This window comes from Mytilus edulis, chromosome 1 (genome assembly GCF_963676685.1).
Source record: "Mytilus edulis chromosome 1, xbMytEdul2.2, whole genome shotgun sequence".
NCBI lineage: Eukaryota > Metazoa > Mollusca > Bivalvia > Mytilida > Mytilidae > Mytilus > Mytilus edulis.
Window position 1 is genome coordinate 79,571,703 of NC_092344.1, and position 23,696 is coordinate 79,595,398.

General features: G+C 32.1%; 1 protein-coding gene across 3 annotated transcripts in view; it reads left to right on the forward strand.

Moving 5' to 3' along the window:
* LOC139491241 (sex peptide receptor-like) overlaps positions 1 to 4,094 on the forward strand; it is a 39,784-nt gene extending 35,690 nt beyond the window's left edge. For all 3 annotated transcript variants that reach the window (XM_071278784.1, XM_071278767.1, XM_071278776.1), the window contains exon 2: positions 285 to 4,094. In XM_071278784.1, the coding sequence (XP_071134885.1) occupies positions 328 to 1,572 (1,245 nt within the window). In that variant the 5' untranslated portion in view covers positions 285 to 327 and the 3' untranslated portion in view covers positions 1,573 to 4,094. The remainder of the gene's footprint in view (positions 1 to 284) is intronic.
* The last annotated feature ends 19,602 nt before the right edge of the window (positions 4,095 to 23,696 follow it).

Sequence of the window (23,696 nt, forward strand, 5' to 3'; positions counted from 1 at the left end):
AAAAAGTATATCGACCTCGGACTTCGTCCTCAGTCAATATACTTCTTTGAGGTCAATATATCCTTGTATCGACCTCATACAAAGGCTATATTTGTATAATGTAGCTTTTTGAACCTGTATTTCTGGCAGCATAGTTATTGATATTCAACTGAGGGTGAAAACGTTAAAATATGTATGACTTTTGAAATTGTAGAATTTTTCAGTAAAGTTATAATTTATATATACTATACTAAATAATATTTCCTATGACTGATCTTAAAATGAGATTTTTTTTGATATTTCAGACTGGTCATTAAAGAATGAATTAAAGACTGGAACCTGAAAACAATGAATTTCAGCGAAGATTACGGATTTATCAATGCGACTCCCTATAATCCATGCTATGTCATCATTAACTCCACCCATGTCTACGATATATGTGGAGAGCAACCGATACGTCCGTGTACACTCGGGAATGAATCGAAGATATACAGCAACTCAACATTACCGGAATACAATAACAGTGTAGTAATCCGGACATTATTTCTCGTAATACTGGTCCCTGCTATTTTGGGTATCATCTTAACCATTATTGTGCTAAGCCGGAAACACATGTGCACATCTACAAATTGTTATCTCATATCACTATCAGTGGCAGATTTGGGCTTTCTTATTTTACTGTCTACAAAATGGCTAGAAACGGAAGTTTCGGACTATTTAACTTTCGATATTTATTATAGATATGCGCAAATTTTTATCGATACATTCCTAATGGCTTCCATTTGGATTACTGTGATGCTTGCAATAGAACGATACATAGCTATATGCCACTCACTTAGAGCTAATGTTATATGTACAGTAAGACGAGCCGTAATAATCAATGCAGCTGTCTTCTTTATTTCATTTGCATGCAGAATTCCGAATTTCTTCGAATACAGTATAAAAACGGGCTGGTCTGAATATGAATGCATAGACAAAAAGTATATTGATTGGACTCGACTTGGCAAAAACACTAACTACAAAATAGTATATGCTTGGGTGTTTGACTGCATCTTGTGTGCTACAGTTCCATTTTTGGCACTGGTGTATTTGAATATGAGACTGATTCTGGAAATTAGAAAATCTACTCATTACCTTATGGATACATTAGGAAACGACTGTAACCTTTCTAATGTACTAGGAAGAGAACAAAGGCGTGTAACTCTCATGTTGATCAGTATAGTCATAGTGTTCTTTATTTGTCAAGCACCATACGTCAGTATTTCAGCTTACCAGAGTATCAAACGTTACAGCATGGCAGGTTTAACCTTCCATGCCATCAACACGGGCCGTGATATAACTATATTTTTGTTAGCATTCAAATCTGCGCTTAACTTTATTCTTTATTGTTGGTTCAGTGAGAAGTTTTGGGATACGTTCAAGAAAGAACTGTGCAGGAAAGTGTGTATCTTTTTTAAACGGAATCGAGATATGTTCAGCAGCAGGACTAACTCTGATACTCATCATAACTCAACTCACAACAAATCGTTACGTAAAAGTTCGGCTCCTGCAGTTAAAGAGGTATCTGTGCAAATGAGAGATGTTCACTCTTAGATTTGGTTAATGTAGCATCTATAGGACTCGTGAACACTTTTAAAATAGTTTTAGATGCATTTGGTACGGATTTAAAGATAAAATATGCATTCATTGTCATATGTAAAATTCGACGCAGTCTTCGCCAATTGAAGTTATGTTCAAATTTTATTGGTTGTTTTTAATAACAAACATTTTTTTCCCTATATTCACCTTAACGTAAACACTCGTCAAAGAAAGTGGTTCATTTCTATTACGATTAATTTTACAATAATTTCACTTTTATATGATTTGTCTTACTCATCAAGCGTAAGTCGCGATATATAGGCATTCTGATGAAGAAGAAATATTTGCCTGATGACAAAATGGCGGAGTCACATTTTTATTTGTAGCAAATTGAATTTATTTGTCATTAACATTTAGCTTTTACATTACAGATCTTATTAATTTACCACTAGAAAACAATTTACAATACAGCTATATGTCATTAGATTTCACTAAGATTTGGGGTAAATGATATCTGAACTGTTATTTTAGTTGTCTAAAAGTCGTACAAAAACGAATATGATATGTTAGGTCGTAGAAAATAAAAATGGCATACCACACATATACAAAAACTTGCTACATTTTAAAAAAATATGTTTTTTTTTATATATATAAATATTGGACAGAGGTTTACATTTTCCCGACGCAAAAAGATGAGCTTAATTTTACATGTATGCAACATGGTACATTTTGTATTTATGCATAGTAGAACGCAGTCATGTTTTTAAAATTACACTGGTTGGTCAATTAAAAGTGTTCTAATTTTATGAATATTTTTTTCTCGAAAAATTATTAAGTGCACTACTTTCAAGGATGTGCTATATTTCTTCCCACGAGCACTAACCCTTTTCTTATTGTGTATGGCCTGAAATTCGTTACTATAAACTAAACAAAAAGACTTTCATCAACCTTAAATTTTAAATAGTTTGTGATCAGACTAAATGATGTGCGACGCATATTAAAAAATATTAATACATTCAAAATTAATGTAACCCTTTCGTGGGGTCTGCTTTGTTAGAGTTCGGTATTTTTATTATTTTACAGTTTACACACCCAATTAAACACATGTATCAAGTTAACTTCAACATTTTCGAAAGGGTATATTTTATAGACTTATGCGAATGGGATTAGATCTAGACCATTCGTTTCCCTAAATTTGTATAAACAAGACGTACTTTCCTTCTATTGTGTGTTTAAGTTTCTACCTTGATTTGAAATTTTGTGAACAGATACACATATCATTTCATGTGTGAATGTTTTGGTCGACCATTGTATTAACACTGAATTTTTTTTTTTACATATGGTCGAGTCAAATAATCAAGATTTTGTCATTTTACTGAATTCGAGTAAACTGTCATTTATTTTATATTATGTGTCGGGTAAAAAAAAAAGTTTGTGGGCGAACCACCCTCTTCTTTACCTTGGGACAAAGATGTTACAGCACAATATTTGAACGTAATATAAAAAAAAATCAGTTTAACAGGGCTTAACTCATCAAATCGATACAAAGCACATAATAACTAGCAAAATCCCTAAAGATACAACAGTAACAGAAAGCTAGTTCAGAGTTAATAACAACTAATAAAAAAATCTAAGACTAAACACATCCAATATCCCATAGATTCCTTAAAGAAATTATTTGCATATGTAAGGTCGCTGAATTTTCTGAATGTTATAAATTGTTCACAGGATTTTAATGTAGAAATATGGCTGGGATTTATTTCCATCAGTGTATTTGTATTTTGCGACAACTTTTTGATGTAAATACCATCATAATAGATCAAACATAATTTGATATGCATGTTTCTAGCATAACCTTTATCAAGTATATTCCATTGTTGATGTAATTTTCCTCAGAAGACCAAAAATATGAAATACAAATACACAGCCAAAATCAGTTGAAGGCAACTGACATGAACGTGATGAACCTTAAGTTTTCTTGATTATGTTACATTTTGTAATCCGTTCTTCGTTAAAAATTATGTCATGTTAATCAATAAGCAGCAAAACATGAACTATAGTTATTTCTTTTGTCTATTCACAATTATTTCAGTGCCAATTGCCAATTAAAAGCAAACTACAAGTCTCTGTATGTGGTAACCATAACTTTAAATAATCCCAAATGTTAATTCATAATAATGTCATTAACTTATATCATCATTAAAATAAATATTACAATTGACAATCAAATTACACAATCAGTATTTGTGAATTCATTACAATGTAATGTCTGATAAATAGCAACTTTAGTTGTTGAAATGAGGAATATATCGACAATTGACATTTGAATATGTTGTATTCTATACGTGATGTAGAAGTATATACACTGTATAGGTTTAGTACGAAGTGATAGATTTTACTGCCAATGTACATATCTGCAAATATTATGGCAAATTGTATACTCTGCTCTACTTATATGTATACAGATATTATATATATTTATATGATTATTGTTAATTAATCTTGTTGTACATGAATAAAACCATACCAAAATAAAATATCTTTATTTGCACGTTCTTGACTTTTCTGATTAAATAGCAATTATTTTATACATCGATATAAAAATAGACCAAAATACACGACTGCCCCAGGTTAGGAGAGAGCTGAGCACTTACAACAGAATTGAGAATGGAAAAAGGGAATGTGTTAAAGAACCAACAACCCAGCTAAAGAGCCACTAAACAATAATAGTTTCTATAATTCAGCGAAATGAACGTCACACTAAACTCATTTAACCCTGCTTGATTCTTTATGTGTCCGTCCCAAGTCAGTAGCATGACACTTGGTTTTACATTTTAGTGGCAGTGCCTTTAATAGCAGAATAAACCACATTATACGCTTTGTTCATTGTTGAAGGTCGTACGGTGATCTATAGTTGCGTAAATCCATTTCTTTTGTATTCTTGTCAATTTTGTAGCGGTAATACATGTGATTATTTATATAAAGCTAGAGGTTTTAAGAGCCCATCTTCAATGTTGCAATATTGCTTGATTCTACAAGAACAAAATTTGAGAAGCAATGAAATGAAGAGCACATCATTACCAGCGACAATAACAAGTAGTTAGACAAATGTTACGTTATCTAATTAACCGGGTGTTGCTTGAAATTGGTTGGGCCTATATTATTACCTTTTATTCATATAATGCAAGTCTTTATAATTAATTTTGTTTTGCACAACATTTTTTAAACTGAGTAATTTACAAGTTCATCAAACAACTTTATAAAATACTAATGATGTATTCTTTGTTATACTTCCTGCTACAGCTATTTTGCTTTTGCAATACTGATAAAAAGTAAAATAACAGAATTACAGAACTCCGAGGAAAAATCAAAACGGAAAGTCCCTAATCAAATGACAAAATCAAAAGCTTAAACACATCAATCGAATTGGTTACAATACAACTTTTATATTAATGACTTGGTACAGGCATTTTAATATTTAGGAAATGGTGGATAAAACCTGGTTTTATTGCTAGCTAAACCTCTCACTTGAATGACATTCGCATAAAATATCATTGTCTTGACAACACCGTGTTGTCTAAACAAACAGACATATAATAGATAAAAAGTATAAAGACAAATATTATTAGCAAAAACGAAAGATAAGAATACAAAACTAAACTATTATAGCAAAATAAGACAAAACAGTAAAAGTAATACTTTGCCAAGACAATTAAAAGAACACTAAAACACGCAATTAAGATAACAATCATCGTCAGTATCTATAATCTAAACTTTAGGATCATCATAGCCACTTTGATCTTCTTGTATTTGACAAGTGTCTGAAGGAACTTTTACTCATATGAAAATAAAAAGAGGTCTACAAGGACAGGCACACAGTAAGTCCCCTTAGGAATAATATTTTCTTTAAAGAGTCTACTTCTAAATTCATCAAATGTTAGAAACTCCAGCATACTGATCACGTGTTCTACTGTGTAAAATGTTTAAGCTTTCTGCTCACTTTTAACACAATCTGCCGTATGGTATCCCAAAAGTTATCAATGTATAGCGTTTGCTACCATTGTGGATATTTATTTTAAAAGATTTTTCAGTTTCACACGGGAATGGTGAAAATCAACGGTGTTGAAAACATTTCAATCCGGTTGTCTTTGATGAGATTATTTGATAGAACTAATATACGAAAAAGATCAAGATTCAAAATCATCCGAAAGTTCTTTAGAGTTTTTTAAAATCCACATATGGTTAAGACCACAACAGTAATAAAAAGGTTTTCTCTTATAGTTGGTGTGTTCCCCCTGTTTGTAACCAATATCTGTTTTCTCTCAATCGATTGATGACTTTTGAACAACAGTATACTTCTGTTGCCTTTATTCATAGTATTTTGGAGACCGTATTTAATTGCGGACAGAATTTGTGTCAATTTGTCGTTTGAGAAACCGAATCGAAATTGGATGATGGATGTGTACTGGTTGTTAGTTAAATCTAAAATGTATGATATTTGCATTAGTTCGTATGGTCTTTGAACAATAACATCAACGGTACCAATTGTTCTGCACCAGATGCGCATTTCGACAAAACATGTCTCTTCAGTGATGCTCGTTGCCAAAATATTTGAAATCCAAAGTTTATATAAAAGAGGAAGAGCTATAATCCAAAAGGTTCAAAAAGTATAGCCAAATCCGTGAAAGGAATCAGAGCTTTGCATGAGGGATATACATTCCTTAATTTATAATAATTTCTAGCAATTTGTAACATTGTAACAGCAAATTTTAATAACACAAACAATCCGTATTTTCATGCAAGTACCGAAGTACTGGCTACTGGGCTGGTGATACCCTCGGGGACTAACAGTCCACCAGCAGAGGCATCGACCCAGTGGTAGTAATAACATCAACGGTACCAATTTTTCTGCACCAGATGCGCATTTCGACAAAACATGTCTCTTCAGTGATGCTCGTTTCCAAAATATTTGAAATCCAAAGTTTATATAAAAGAGGAAGAGCTATAATCCAAAAGGTTCAAAAAGTATAGCCAAATTCGTGAAAGGAATCAGAGCTTTGCATGAGGGATATACATTCCTTAATTTATAATAATTTCTAGCAATTTGTAACATTGTAACAGCAAATTTTAATAACACAAACAATCCGTATTTTCATGCAAGTACCGAAGTACTGGCTACTGGGCTGGTGATACCCCGGGGACTAACAGTCCACCAGCAGAGGCATCGACCCAGTGGTAGTAATAACATCAACGGTACCAATTTTTCTGCACCAGATGCGCATTTCGACAAAACATGTCTCTTCAGTGATGCTCGTTGCCAAAATATTTGAAATCCAAAGTTTATATAAAAGAGGAAGAGCTATAATCCAAAAGGTTCAAAAAGTATAGCCAAATCCGTGAAAGGAAGCAGAGCTTTGCATGAGGGATATACATTCCTTAATTTATAATAATTTCTAGCAATTTGTAACATTGTAACAACAAATTTTAATAACACAAACAATCCGTATTTTCATGCAAGTACCGAAGTACTGGCTACTGGGCTGGTGATACCCTCGGGGACTAACAGTCCACCAGCAGAGGCATCGACCCAGTGGTAGTAATAACATCAACGGTACCAATTTTTCTGCACCAGATGCGCATTTCGACAAAACATGTCTCTTCAGTGATGCTCGTTGCCAAAATATTTGAAATCCAAAGTTTATATAAAAGAGGAAGAGCAATAATCCAAAAGGTTCAAAAAGTATAGCCAAATCCGTGAAAGGAATCAGAGCTTTGCATGAGGGATATACATTCCTTAATTTATAATAATTTCTAGCAATTTGTAACATTGTAACAGCAAATTTTAATAACACAAACAATCCGTATTTTCATGCAAGTACCGAAGTACTGGCTACTGGGCTGGTGATACCCTCGGGGACTAACAGTCCACCAGCAGAGGCATCGACCCAGTGGTAGTAATAACATCAACGGTACCAATTTTTCTGCACCAGATGCGCATTTCGACAAAACATGTCTCTTCAGTGATGCTCGTTGCCAAAATATTTGAAATCCAAAGTTTATATAAAAGAGGAAGAGCTATAATCCAAGCTGTCATTAACTGCGAGTTATCTCAGATTTGTACTTTTTTGTTGATAAGATGTACAAGTACCAATCTACGCCCACTCTCTGTGTTTGTTATGTAATCATCATAATTTAAAAGAAAATGATTTGTTGTGGAATCATGAATCGTACTATATACATGTATTTATCGCAAAAAAAACACCCTTGCATATAACCCTTGAAGCGGTTGATAGGAACAGAGCTTTTCTAACAAATATCAGTATGATATTGTAATAATTCCTTACTACTAAACAAACACTTTAATATTATAATCCAGCTTAAACACATGAATTGGGAAAGTCAAAAGATAACAGTACACCTAAATTCAAATTAAAAAAAACAACGTATAAATCAATAGAAGCTTAATAGCACTAGTACCCCGTTTGTATTGCTACTTACCAGTATTATTACCATCTTAATTCAAATATATTAAATGATTATTACAATGGACTGATAAATAAACTTAACTTTTTTTGGGGCATTTTCACTCTCTTAATTAATCCGGAAAATCAGTTTGGTCGTTGGATAGACAAAACTGTTGCAATTTCAATGACATTTGGTTAGTGGTTAAGTTTGCAATTTTGAAATGTTCGTTATCAAGTTTATAATTATTTATGTGCAAGGCAAATGTTATTGATTAAAAGAAACCTGCGAAAACGGGTGTTGATCGTAGCCTAGGAGTATAGTTTAATGTGTTTTCTCATATATAGTTGGTAACTCCTGTTACATTTTAAAGCGATTCGCCTTTCATCCTCGGTAACGTCTAACAGAAATTCAGAACAAACAAATCTGGACGTATTTAGGATCGCCTATAGTCTCCATTTTACACCGGCACAATTTATAAGAGTAGGGTAGATCAATCATAATAATAATAAAAAAAACATAGCACACTCACTTGTCAGGCCATACAATTTGAAAAAGGAGGTGAATCGAAAGATACCAGATGGAATTTCGCACTCATAAGTCTAAAATAAATTGACAACGTAATGGCTAACTAAGAAAAGGATCAACAGACAAACAATAGTACACAAAACACAACAGAAACCTCACCAAAAACTTAGGGTGATCTCAGGTGCTCCGGAAAGGTAGGAAATCCTGCACCACACGTGGCATCCGTCGTGTTGCTCATGTTAGTACAACCCCGATAATAAGTGTTATTCGGTATCCCACATTAGGGAAAAGAGGATTGGATTGTAGTTACGACATTTGGAATATATTTGCTATCATCTGAAACGGATATTCTACATAACGGTCAACATACTCGTGATGTCGTTCATAAAAACTTAAGAAGGAATGATGTCAACTACACCACTTGAAACTCTTGTTTAATAGCTTCCCTTTGCTTGTGAGCAGCAACCCTCAGTCAAGATTATCTTGATTATTTTTTTGGAAGTTTTTTTGTTTTGTTTTCATCGCTTGTTTTGTCCATCTACGAGTTTTATTCTTTTTGATTTTGATGTTGACTTATTTTCAATCTAGGTAGACAATAGGCGATTTAAAAGTTGAAATATATGTAGTGAATATATGTAATGTCTAATTATGAAGATTTTAAAGTGATCGAAATCACTTTTATAATTTGAACAATTATGAATTTCGATTTCGATGTCATTTCGATCATCACCGAAGTTGCAACACGCGTTCAAAAAAGACTGGTATCTATAATGAGTTTATTTTATTCACCTCATGTCTCCTTTTAAGCGAAATAATGGGAATGAGAAAAGCTAACGAATGTTTAACACGCCTTCCCATGCATTTTAGGTTAAGTGTACTTAGAATCTCATATCTAAATTGTGGCGTAGGCTATAAGTAGTTGATTCGACAAAATCAGTGTTATATGATAATAATTAGATGAAAATTAGAGTAATAATTGTTGATTACATAACAAAATAGAAATAATCATAAAATGATTATTTGCTTCTATATCGGGGTCAACTCGCGTCAGTGCATGTCTATTACGTAATGTGCATTATTTTGAATGACTATTACATTAGGTCTGATATTTTTACAATGTTAACCTCTCGAATCAATATCAAAATGATGTTTTCAGCGAAAGTACTTTAAGATGATGTACTATCAAACTACGATTTGGCAATCATTAAATTTTGATTTAAAGCTTCAGAGAACACGCAAAATCACATCAATTGAATATTTGCATATAAATAAAAGGCCATTAGGGTTATTTATCTGTGAGATTAAAAACTCAAAATCAAAAATTTCCCAAGAATAGAATTTCAAAGATAACACAAGGGACTTTTTAAGAATATTACACAAATGTATAATTAAGATGAAAAACAGAAATGTTTGAAGAATACAATGTAATTATCTTGATTATGATAGAAATTTAAATGTAAAAAACACATTCATATGTTTCTTCTGAAATACAAGAATAGGATTTCAGATTTGATGAAAAAGTACTAAACAATTGTTTCGTAGTCAACACAGGAACTTTGTAGGTAGTAGGGTAGAAGAAACGGCAACAATGTGCATCAAAACAAGAACTTGGCAGGCAACACTATTGCTGATACGTCAATACAGTGTATCAACACATGACTTTTATCGCAAAACGGCAATAAAAACGTCAAAGGGACAGTCAAACCGATAGATCGAAAAATAAACTCACAACACCAAGGCTAAATAAAAAAGAAATGACAAACAGACAAATAATAGTACACAAATTCACAACATAGAAAACTAAAGACTAATCAACACGAACCCTACCGAAAACTGGAAGGATAAACATATCCTGCTCCACATGTTGCACCCGTCGTAGAAATATAACTGCCAAGATCTAGGTAAAACCTGTTCGAAACTGTTTGGGGAAACTTAAGAAATACCGACATAGCTAGATTTTAAAATCAATTATCTAATTACTAACACAATCCTATATTGATAAAATTGTAATTGTTAAATCATACATCAAAAACCATAATTACAAACTTGATTTTGAACAATATAAAAATAAATGGAAATTATCTGTGACGTCACTTTTGTAGCGTTATCATCGTGTGACAATGCAGGGGTTTCTGTGTGTTGTTTTATGTACTGTCCTAGGCTTTTTATTTTATTATGTGGTTAGTCCCCACTTTGGTGTTGACACGAACATTAGTTATATAGTCATTTTTATAAATTTACTGTTTGCAAGGGTACGAATTATTCTAAATACTACGGATGCCTTTGTACCAGGTATAGATAAAATTAGCCGTGTTTAGCACAACTTTTGGGAATCGTGGGTTATCGGTGCTCCCCAACTTTGGACTTTTGTTTTACTTACATTACTTTTTTAATCTGGGCGTAGCTGGTGGGTCTTATGAAGACGAATCGAGTGTATGGTGTATTAGATTGCAGGTCTGGTACCTTTGATTTCAATTAATATGTCGAAATGTCCTCAGGAAAATTTATTTGTGTAGTTCTCTGTCAATAATGTTCTTGAATTTATTTGTACTGTTGTCATTTAATGTTATCATTTTAGTGTTATATTTAACAATGTCATAAAAGCGAGCGGTTTGGCTAGCCGCAAACTCAGGATCAACTAACTTTTTATAATATTAAAATGTCCTGTACCAAGTCAGGAAAATGGCAGTTGTTATCTTATAGTTCGTTTCTGTGTGTGTTGCATTGTCGTTTTGGTTTTTTGTTGCACTTCAGTCTTTCTGTTTTTCGTTGTTTTCCTCTTAAAGTTGATGTGTTTATCTCATTTTTAGTTTGTAACCCGGATTTGTTTTCTAACAAACGATTTATGACTTTCGAACATCGGTATACTACTGTTGCCTTTATTTAAGGTAAAATTTTAAGATTGTGTTCTAGGTTTGAACTGTCTAAAACTGATCTAGATGAGGATTGTTTGGCCATTAGAAACTGTCGTATAAACCGTTTTAGATACTCAGTCTAAATGAGTCTGATAGGTTATTCCAATCACGGTTCCTAGTAGATCCAATCCTAACTTTACATCAACAGGGAAATCTAGAAAAAGTTTCTCGTCAAATTTGTGATACAAAAGCCCGAAATATATTTAGGACAAATCTTATAATTAGGAACACATCTTTAAATACTGATGGATTCCGTCCTTGGTTAAGGCTGCGAAGTCTTTGATTCAAATTAAAATTAAATAATATGAAGGGATCTTTGAATGTACGTGCTAATCGATATATAAAGACCAAATTACTTCTTAACACCTGCCCTACATGACAAAAATGATGGAGCCCCTCTCCAAAAATCGCAAAATAACACTATCATAACGGATCGAACTACAGAGTTATAGTTAAACTGCCTATTATATGGTGGCTATCATATATGGATTATAGAAAAATAAAAATAAATCGACATACAAAGTATTTAGAATTTTTGCTTTTCTATACTTTACCCACGTATTTCCTATTCTAATCTAAAAGAAATTAAAAAAAATTGACCTTGCTTTCTTTCCAAAAAAAATTGATAACATAAATACAAAATTTTGTTTTTAAGGAGTGAAATTCATGTTTCGAAAAAAAAACCCACTCGGATTCGAACAAAAATCTCTGAATCTGCTTGATTTCTGGATTGATAACATAATGTTTACGTTTGGAGGACCTGTTTTGAAAAAAAAAACAATCGGCGCAGCGATACCATGAGAAATAACTGTATTCCTGTCCTTGTCGAATTATTCCTTTATTTGTATGAAACAGAATTCAATATAAAAATTGTGTAGTCTCACTTAAAAGTTTGCAGACAATTTATTCGATCGAACTTTAAATAAAGTGTACAACAGACACTGTTAGTTCTGACTCATATCTTGATTTTCATCTCAATTGACCATGAGGGTCGTTTAAGAACAAAACATTACGATAAGAAAGATGACTTCAGCTTCCAAATTGCGAACTTTCCATTTCTATGTAGCAAAAATCGAGCAGCGCCTGCAAATGGGGAAGTATTTCAATGTTGCAACGACATTCCAGAGCTTGAATTTCTTGGATAGATGGTTGCTTCTTACAATAAAGCTATTAAACCTATAGCCCCAGGTGGTGAAGTTTAATTCGTTCCTTCGAAAATTCTACGGACATCATCAAGAGTTGTTTGACCTATATGAAATATTTGTTTCACATAGACGACAGATATGTTCCAATAGTTGTAAACACAATACCGTCCTTGTTTTTAGAAAACGACCTAGATTTATCCCTGTGATTGTACTAAAATGAGCAACAAGACGAGTGCCACACGTGGAGAAGGATCTTGTTATCCTTCACGGGGACTTGAGATTACACCTGTTGTTTTGTTGGGCTCGTGTTAATCAGTGATCATTAGTTGTCTATGTTGTGTTTCGTTTACTGTTGTTTGTATTTTTCTAATTTTTTTGTCCTGACATTTTCAGATCGATCTCGACTTGTGACTTTGACTATCTCATTGATATCTTCCGGCTCTCTTGTTCTTTTCTAAGTCTTGCGTACAAAATAACATGCCTAGTTGCTTTTTTATAAACCGTACTGTATGCAGTCTGCACAACAAGATCGGTAAGTGTCTCTCATCCCATTAAAATATATTTTTGGGGTAAAACATGTTAAATAACCAAATCATTAATGCTCTTAAATCGAACTATGATCTATGATCATGATCTATTTTAACGTCCTTTAAAAAGTTGGGTAAGTGATTAAAACAATCTGATGCTTTTATTATCTTTTTCCGAAAAACAAGTTGTGTCTTGGCGTTTGCATTTTCAGAACTTTGTAACAGGAAATTTCATTGGTAATTTAATATAGTGTCCCCACAAAAAGTTCAAAATATTTAAAGGGTGACTGTTTTACTGGATTTTTTTCCAGCATTTATTACACGTTATACATTATAATTTCGAAATTCTAAATGTTCTTGGCATATTGCCACATGAAAGTTTTGTTTTTTGTCTAGACTATGTATGAATTTTCAACATTTTATCAAATAATCTCCTTTCAAAATCATTAACGATAGAAATGAGATCTTAAATAGAAGAAACAACACACTTCTGTTTTGTCACTGTTATCAATAGAAACCATACTCTTAGTGAACTGTTATCTTATCAACAGAGGGTGGTAGCAGTCATGTGGTAAAATAACCCTGAAAAAGTTCTACGTGAGTTACATCATAACTTAGATAACACAATATCAGTTTGAAGAATTTGTACATATCAACAGACATTAAACAGTCGTTTTAAACTATTTTATGAATTACATTTTTGATAAATCTGAAAAAATGACAATAGTCTTATTTTCATCAGCGATGAAAAACGCATAAAAACATCCAAGTTGATGTACAGAGGGATTTATTTATCTTCTTTGAATGCCACAGCATATCTGTTCTCAGTATCTGTCATTGATAAATTGATGCGGTAAGACTGCACTTATTTCAATTAATAAACTAGAAAAAGTTCAGATGCGACATTACCGTAGATTCGTATTTTGCTTACTAAGCATAATGTTTGGCAAGAAAATTTCCAATAGGATAGCTATTATACGGGTTTGCTAATACAAGTTTTGGGCATGCGGGCTAATTAAGTCATTTTCAAAGTTGACTTGTATGATGTAGGACTACATTTAGTAAATGGAGATCATGCATCAATACTGTGGTTATTACAAGCGTGGGAGATGTATCAAAAGTCAAATGCCATATTCATAAATATAATTTATAATCAGCATGTTACACGGCGTATGTTCCTGTGATTGATTGATTGATTGGTGTTTAGCACCATTGTACTATTCCATGGCAGTTAGCTTTTATTTTTCCAGTGAGATATGCTTTACAAATTCAATTATTGCAAGTTCTTCAAAGTAAACAAGGACCCATATATTAAACAACCTATTTGAAAACAAAACAATTTGCTTTGCAACAGTCCACTTATGAAAAGACCTCGACAGAGATGGATTTCTTAAATGTCCAGACTATTCTCCAAACACCAGACATTCTATCCGTATGGTTTTCCCAATTTTACAGTCTAGAACCAATAACGATACAGTATTTCACGTGCAGCAATGGTAATTGTTTATCGGTGTATAAAAATATGACGTATAGTTCAATCTTCTTCAGTCAAATATAACCTGACCTGATCCAGAAACGTACTTCGGACTCTATAAATTAAAACAATTCTCATCATTTTGACTCTCTTTGTCCGGACTCGAAATAATTATCCTTCTAATGAAATCAAGCTTTTCAGATGAAAATTGATTGATAATTTATTATTGCTTTATAATTATAATTTACCAAATGTTTCTATGCATGAGGTTTACATGTAAGTCATACAATTACTTATTGTTTATGAGTGTATTTGCATATTAATCAGATGGTTGATTCTTAAATCGAAATAAAGCATATTTAAACTGACACGTGCCAAGGAGTTTGACAATCTGAAGATGATTATAGAAATGAAATATATTCCGTATAAAAATAAATTACGCGTTAAAGATTAATTTGCAGACAGGTCATATCTTTTTATCCCTATTACCTAATTATGATATTCCATTCGATAATAAAATTTATGACAAAATGTTATGTAATGCAATGTAAGGTAAATGTAATGCCAAAACTTAACCATTTTAATTTGTGTTGTCCTCGCCAACTGGAACGCCTTCTAATCTTGATTGTCATCGTACTGCATTCCGTCTTCAGGTGATATATAGCGGAAGGTGTTCCATCCAGAAGGAAAAACATGTTTCATTGAAAGTAGACGACAATATAACGACAAAATTTTACAAAAAAGGATCTAATTAATTTTGTTCAACTGGCGTTATTCAATGATGTTCGAACACACCCGAAACATATACTACATACACTGTAAAAATTGGGTTTAAATCCTAAATGAATTTCTAAGCACATCTTTTTTGCTTTTTTCATGTTTAGGTCTAAACGTGTCTTAGTACAATGTGTTTAGGATTATGTTTAGAATCGTGTTTAGCTTAGAAATAAGTGTTTTATTTCTAAACACTTTAATAATTTTTATACACATTAAAAGTGTTTAAATTCAAGTCATGTTAAGATATTATGTGCGTACAGAGAAATGTGTTTAGAAGTTGAACACAATCCTAAACACGTTAAGAACTAAACATGTTATACAAGTTTTTAATTTCTAAGCACAAATCAGATGTGGATACTTAAAAATGCCAAAGATCTTTTAGAGTACATACAATCTAACTCTCTTTCATCTTGTAACAGTATTAAAACATTTGACTTTTCTACTCTTTACACAAGTATTCCACATTCCAAACTAAAAGACAAATTGAAAGAGTTGGTATTACTTTGCTTCATAAAAAAGAATGGCCAACGTAGATACAAGTAACTTGTCTTAGGGAGGGATAAATCATACTTTGTAAAGAATCACTCTGATTCAAACAAAAAATTCTCTGAAACCGATATTATCAAGATGCTTGATTTCTTGATTGACAACATATTTGTAACGTTCGGAGGACGTGTTTTTCAACAGACTGTCGGCATCCCAATGGGAACAAACTGTGCCCCTCTACTTGCCGACTTGTTTCTTTATTATTATGAGGATGACTTCACGCAGGAACTTCTTAGAAAGAAAGATAAGATTTATTTGAATTCATCCCTTCGTAAATTTTACGGACGCTATCACGAGTTGGTTGACCGTTATGGAATAACCGTTTCACAAATGATATCGGATATGTTCCTTCCGTCGTAACTACAATCCCCTTCCCTTTCATGAATGTGACCTACCGAATTAGGTAGCAATACACAGTTAGGAGTTTAGTTTCGCATTTTGGCCCCTGTGGATTTTTCAAATAGGAAAGTTATTGTGAAATAAAATTCATTTTTAGACAGCTGAGTGCTAATTTAGCCTTCAAAGGTGGTTTATAAGTGCATCAAGATTATATTTTACATGTTTTATGGGCTGTTTTCTGTTTGACAATCCGTATTTTCTAAGCTAGACCGGCCATCGGTCCAGAAATTAATGTAATGTTTACAAACACCTTTTTTCTACACGAAGTTTTTGACGCAATTTTACAAAGAAATGAGATGAAAGACATATGATTTTCCTTGGATTTGCTGAATGATATATGTACACAGTTTCAGAAAAGGTATTACTTCAAGCGATTGAAATTCTACTTTTAGCCAAATTTTGGGGAAATATGTGACATCTTTTCCCCCCTTTTTGCAATATTTTATAACAAATAAATGCAGATTGTTGCCATGGATACACCCAAAAGAAATTATATTTTACCATTTTATATACTGGATATAAAATCTACGGAAGATTCTGATTACATACATATGCCTATATATGACACAAACAGTAAGCTTGATATTGCAAGAAAGCAATGAAAAGGGGATGGTAAAATTTATAAGGGCAAATTTTAATATTTTTTCCTAACTGTTTATTGCTACCTTAGACTATTTACCGGATTTGTAATCACATAAGCAACACGACGGGTGCCACATGTGGAGCAGGATATGCTTACCCTTCCGGAGCACCTGAGATCACCCCTAGTTTTTGGTGGGGTTCTTGTTGTTTATTCTTTAGTTTTCTATGTTGTGTCATGTGTACTATTGTTTTTCTGTTTGTCTTTTTCATTTTTAGCCATGGCGTTGTCAGTTTGTTTTAGATTTATGAGTTTGACTGTCCCTTTGGTATCTTTCGTCCCTCTTTTACTTTGTATGATAACACATATTCTCAGCCCTTTACTATTTTCGTGATCGATGAAAAAAAAACGAATAGTAAAAGAAAAACTTACAAGGGAAAATGTACATATTGAAGAAGTAACACATAAAACTATAATTAAACTAATAAAATAAACCAAAAGTTCGACCTGTTTTGATATCATTAGATAGCCAGGGAACAAATGGAACATGGTTTACGATATTGTCTATCGTATCATTTCGAACAATGACAGTGATAGTGTTCGCCGCGTGAGCGGTGTGAGTACTCATCCTGCTGATAAGTTCGTATGATAACGTTTAATCAAGATTACTTATACAAAAATTTGTATGTTTAATGACTTTTATAATCCACTAGTGGTGAATATTTCGTGCCCAACCAATTAGACAGTAGAGAAGAACTAATATGCTTACATGGAATATCATTGATGCAGTCATTTTCTTGTGCATGTACTGTTTATAAAATGTTCGAAAAATTAATTTTTTCTAACCCTTGTTAAAAATGGCATCATCATTCTTGAACACCTTGGAACTATGGTTTTCAATGCCTTTCAACTGCGTTAAATTGTATGGCTTCTGTGTTAACGATTTTCATAAGTTAACTAGGTCAATGTCGATGCTGATGGACGTTTCGTCATTGAGATGATATCTCTCACAATAGTCCCTATTGCTGTCCTGACATGTATAATCATTGATACGGACCATTTCTATGAAAATTTAGAGTTTATATGTTTCAATCATTCGAAACAATAAGAAATTTCTAACATGTACTTCTTGGCATGGATGGCTTTAATCAGAATTTGGCATTTTTTGCATTATAAGATTTGATTGCTTTTCAACGTCATAGATAATTCTATTGATTTGTGCGCTACTTGTGTAGAAAGTAAATAAACAAAATACCGAACTCAAAGGCAAAATTAGAAATATGCAAAATCAAAAGCTTAAACACATCAAACGAATTGGAAACAATAATAGTGTACAAAACTCATATATTGCGTTATAAATTATAAGCCTGGATTTTTCAATTATTATTATTGACGTAGCCCATTTTTTAAAAGAGGGTGGCCCTGGACAGTCGTGTTGAAAATATATTTTTTTTATGTCATTGCTCTTTAAATTCAGTTGACTTATGACGCACTGATGAGTTTTTTGTTGGCGAAAAGCTCTTCTTAATTTCTAAGTTGTAAGCCAACCACTTTTTTCAAACACAAAAATACCAACAAACCTCCCAATATATAATTAATCATAATTTGAACATAAAATGTTCGTGACTTATGAGTATTTTTTCATTATAGATTTTTAGTGAAAAAAGTCGCTGGTATTTACGTTTATTTTGTTTAGCCCGAAACTGGTATGATTAGGGAGGAACTGTCATGCTGAAAAGCGAGATGCGACAAAATCATTGATATACAATGTAGCACATTCAGATAAACCTCCAAAAGGCAGTACTTAATGTCGCACGAGGATCAGCTGAAGTCTATTTTGGATTATAATATCTCAGCAGCGATTTAATATTACAAAATATAAAACCAAATATAGCAAAACTTTATAACACAAGCTGTTTAAATCAATGTTTACATCGTCTTGACAAGACGTGAACAAGGTATATGACAAGACAACAGGAAGAATATAGAGTTTAAACAAGTCACACTTACCAAACAGATAACTCGTCATAATAAAATGCCTTAATGTTAACCAGTTGGATGGTGTTTAAGTAAATTCACAAAAATACTGAACTTAGAGGAAAATCAATTCGGAAAGTCCATAATCATATGTCAAAATCTAATAACAAAATGCAGTAAAGGAGTAGGTCCGGTAAGGGCCAATTTTGGCCCCAAATTTTAGTTTCATCTAACGAGATATTTAGAACACTTTTTAAACACTTAAGTGTCTATTTCAATTGATTCGATTAATTTATGTAAAAGATTTTAACTGATTCAGTCATTAAAAACGCTCCGATTGAAGCTTAAATATGAAAAATCTATCAAATATGCCAAAAAACGTCACTTTTCAGATGGTTTTCGTCAAAAATGAAAGTGGCCGCATCCGTGTTCATCCTCAACCTTTATATATGTTATGTATTATCATCAAATACAACTTACATTTCAATATTATGAATGAACACGAATACGGCCACTTTCATTTAAGACGGAAACCGTCTAAAATTTAACTAAAATGCTATAATTGTGAAGATTTCAGTAATTAAGCATGACTTTATGATGCTAGTACACGATATATGTACATTGTATTGTCAAAAACAGCACATATTTATGTAGCAGAAGCATTCTACTTTCCAAAAAATAGCTAAAAGATTACATTTTCACAATTTTGCAAAACTACCTAATTTTGGGGCCAAAAAGGGGTCTTACTGAACCTACTCCTTTCAGACACCCCATTATATATTATAAAAGGAAATTGTATTAACCAGCGAATTTTTTCCCCATAAATATTGCTAAACTATATAAACCTAACCGAGATATAATATGTAGTTTTTAAAGGTGCACTTTTTATGACATTAGCCCAACAGAAAACTATTAACATTTGTTCATGTATCTGTTTACTGTAGCCTTAACAAAAAACTTATAATAGAATGCTGTGATTGTCAAGCCTTGTTAACTGCAATGTGTTAACTTAAATACGAGACAAAACTACCGATAAAGTACATCAGAATCTTCATCTGCACGACTGTGGGTAAACAGAAGCAAATGTACAATCGGTAAGGTTCACGTCAGATCAATACGATCCACATGAACATTTGTATTGAATTCGGTAATATTGTGCAATAAAGGTATTTATATATTCGCCCAAATTAACTCCATTCATTCCACTCTTCTTCTTAACACATAGAAAAGGGTAAACAGCTACTGTTTTATTTTTATAACGTGAAGAATGAAAATCATCATTGTATAAATTGACAGACTGGCAAAGAAAAATGAATAAATAAAAAGAGTCTCCGAAACCTGTTCGAGAGAAAGAAGTAAGAAATTGTTTTAGAAAAACAACTATTCTATGTTAGAGCTGCAAGAATCTGTTCTTGAGTAGAGCTATTATTCAAAATGGTTTTAGCGTAGAACAGCTTCTGTCAGAAATTGGTCTAATGGTGTCATGGAAATTTTTGTTTTATATATTTCTAAAACATTTCTGACAGTTCATAATATATCATAAGAGAGCTCAGATACATCCTGGACTTTACAACGAAAGCCAATTTAGAAACAGTCTTACTATCGAACGGATGTGGCATATATGTACAATGACCACTTGTTGAATTCGCTCTTAACAGAGTGACTACCAGGGTCAAATATACTAGTATTTGGCATTTGTAGACCAAAAAGGACTGGTTTTAAAAATAGTCAGTATGCATTTAATTGTATCTTATCTCGTTTACATTTCTTGGAATATAATTGGTTAAAAGTAACCGCGTTGAGACCGTGTATATTTCATATTAGGTTAGTAGAAGGGGCTTATTTCAAATACATGGTTAGTAGTGATGGTACGTTCCTATACCATCCTATAACAACAACACGTCTGGTGTTGTTGGTAAATCTGAATGGTTTCAACAGACAATAAATTGACCAAGAACGATTTAAATAAATTTATAACACACAAATGGATGTAGGTTATTAATACTATTAAAGTATTTAAAACTTAATCATTTTGAAAGCCACTAGGTAATATACCACATGTTAAGATAGTCGGTAAGATAAATTCGTTACACAGTGTGCTAATGACCTAAAACGATATAGATGGATCAGTAAATTCCAAAATGAGACTCGAGCTTCGCTCTTATTCTATTAGGAATTTATTAACCCCATGTATATCGTATTAGAGCACACTGTGTCACTAGTCGTATTTTACCGTGATTTCACTGCCTGTTATTTTATGGACCTTTTTGGGATGATTGTTAGTCATACTATCCCGTTTTTTTGTCAGAGTCTGCTTCTAGTACAAATCCTCTCTGAACAATTGCGTTTACATTAAAATAGTAGACAATTTGGAAGAGCATGATACAATTCTAAATATTTATTAATTTGACGAAAAACAGTATATAATCTTCTGCTTTCACAACGAGGTTTCATCTTCAAACGAATTCATTGAGTTTTTTTGAATTGTTCAGTTTTTTGTTTCCGTCCTGAAATCATTTCACAATGTTATTCATTATCTATAACATATTTTTCTGCATAATCAGCAAATCTTTCCAACCCCCAACCCTGCTGAGAAACGATAAAAATACTTCATTCAATTTAAGAAATATGATAATATTCTGTTGGTATTAACAACTGTCAGGTTCTGATTTACCACATGGTCAGGTTTTAATTTATTTATGCCCTCTCGAAATAAAACAGAATTAAAAGGCTTATTTGTCACAATAAGAAGGGAATTTCTTATTGTTGTTTAATTGTATATTTCCCATTAATTAGAAATGAAAGTATTTTGTGGTGTATTTTTACTGCAAACCTGCAAAGTCTATAACAATTTGGCTTTCTCGATGACAATTACTAACTTTATTACGTTGCTTTGAATGTTAAGATGTTCTAAAAATAGTCATTTTAAATGTATAAACTTGTCCCTTATTGAGAACGCTTATTTTTGTAACAATTTCTACTCGTTGAACCTAATGATTAATTTTTTTTTAAGAATTTTAGAAGACTTCAACTTTTCTTTTTATCTTGTGAATAATGGGGGAATTTTAAAATGGTGCGAAGTGTTTTTGTAAGTGTTTTTGAGTGAGAACTTGACTTAAGTTGGATCGTTGTAATTTTATTTTGGGGCGACGTTTACTAAATTTAAATATTTTTACGTATTTTTATTATATTAAATGATAATATTTCTATGCAAATAATAGAGTAAGAAGATGTGACCTTCGGATTTATAAGAATTCGTACAAGATATAATATTGTATTAGTAAGTCTACGAGAAGCCATATTTAATACCTAATAGAATAACCAAATAAAACATTTAAGAATGACGATCACATATCTTGCAACCGTGTAAAAGAATCAACATATAATAGCACTTTGTTTTCAATTGGAAACGAAATTTGAAATAAATAAGCGATATTTTCTTAGAAATCTTGCAAATTACCAAATGTTTTGTCCAATAAACATAACAATAGATTTGCAAACATCATGTGCTGTTGGTAACCATTAGGGTTTCATAATATGATGTATCTAATAAATTATTAAAAAAACTGTTTCGAACATTCAAATATTATTACATGGTAGCTGAAACTGGAATTATTTTTTTCTTTTCCAACTACGATGTGCTCCTTGACAGTAAACTGATTAGATATCTTAAAACTGAAATTGAGTACATAATATTCGGGATACTAGGTTTCATATAACGAAATTGATCGGTTCACTTTGTGATAATCATGCTACAAAAAGATGACTGTTGCATGCATAAGATTCTGATACTTGAAGAATAGATTTTCATAAATATATAGAAAGTGAATACATTATTTTATGTGACTCTTCATTTACGCATCCAAATATTTGAACCATGAGCATTAAAATTTTGCTTTAGTACTACGGAGGAACTTTGATTATCTCAATCTTTATCCGCAGTAGTAAGTCTTACCTCTACTTATTTCATTCTGATGATGCCTATACAAAAATAGAAGGAAAATAAAAAAAAAAAATTGTTCAGAGAACAATTGAAGGTCTTTCCACCAAAAACCATGTATTTAAATATGAAAGTAGTAACATTAGGTTTAAAATGTCGTTTCAATCATCAAATGGTAGCTTATTGTACGCTGATTCCAAATTAAAATATATGATTTCTATACAATATTTTTTTAAATAAGGGAGATAATTTGTTACTTCCGGTTGGAAAATTGTTACTTCCGATACTGCTTGAATATTTACACTGATTCTCAAAATATCTGGTTTTATATACGTTTATTTTAATAAAGTACAAAAGATAGCTACATGTAGTTCCGGTTTACACAAGGTCACTTCCAGTTGTTTTTTTCAAGGTTAAATGGTTTGAAACCTATTGCAAAAAGTCCCATGGCTTGATCATGTATATATATGAGGTAAAAGAAAAGTTCAAAATCTAAAACATCAAATTAAGCTATGACCTTGAGATCAGTTTCAAAGTCATAAAAAAAGGACCTCAAATCAAAAGACCATAGGGCTTATTTATGTTTGGTTAATAAGTTATATTACCATACGCGTATTTTTAAATACAAGAGTGGAGAAAACTACCTTTTACGTTCAATGTACCCTTGCAATCAAAATTTACGTGTTACGACATGTCGCAACTAACAATTTAGTAAAAATAATTTGTCGATAATTTATACTGTTTTAGGAAATAAGTGAAAATAAGCAAAAATCAAAATTAGAATATGACCTTTACCTTTGACCTTGACCTCATTTTCATTTTTTTGGACCAAGGACCTGAAATCTAAAAATCTTAGGTCTCTATCACTT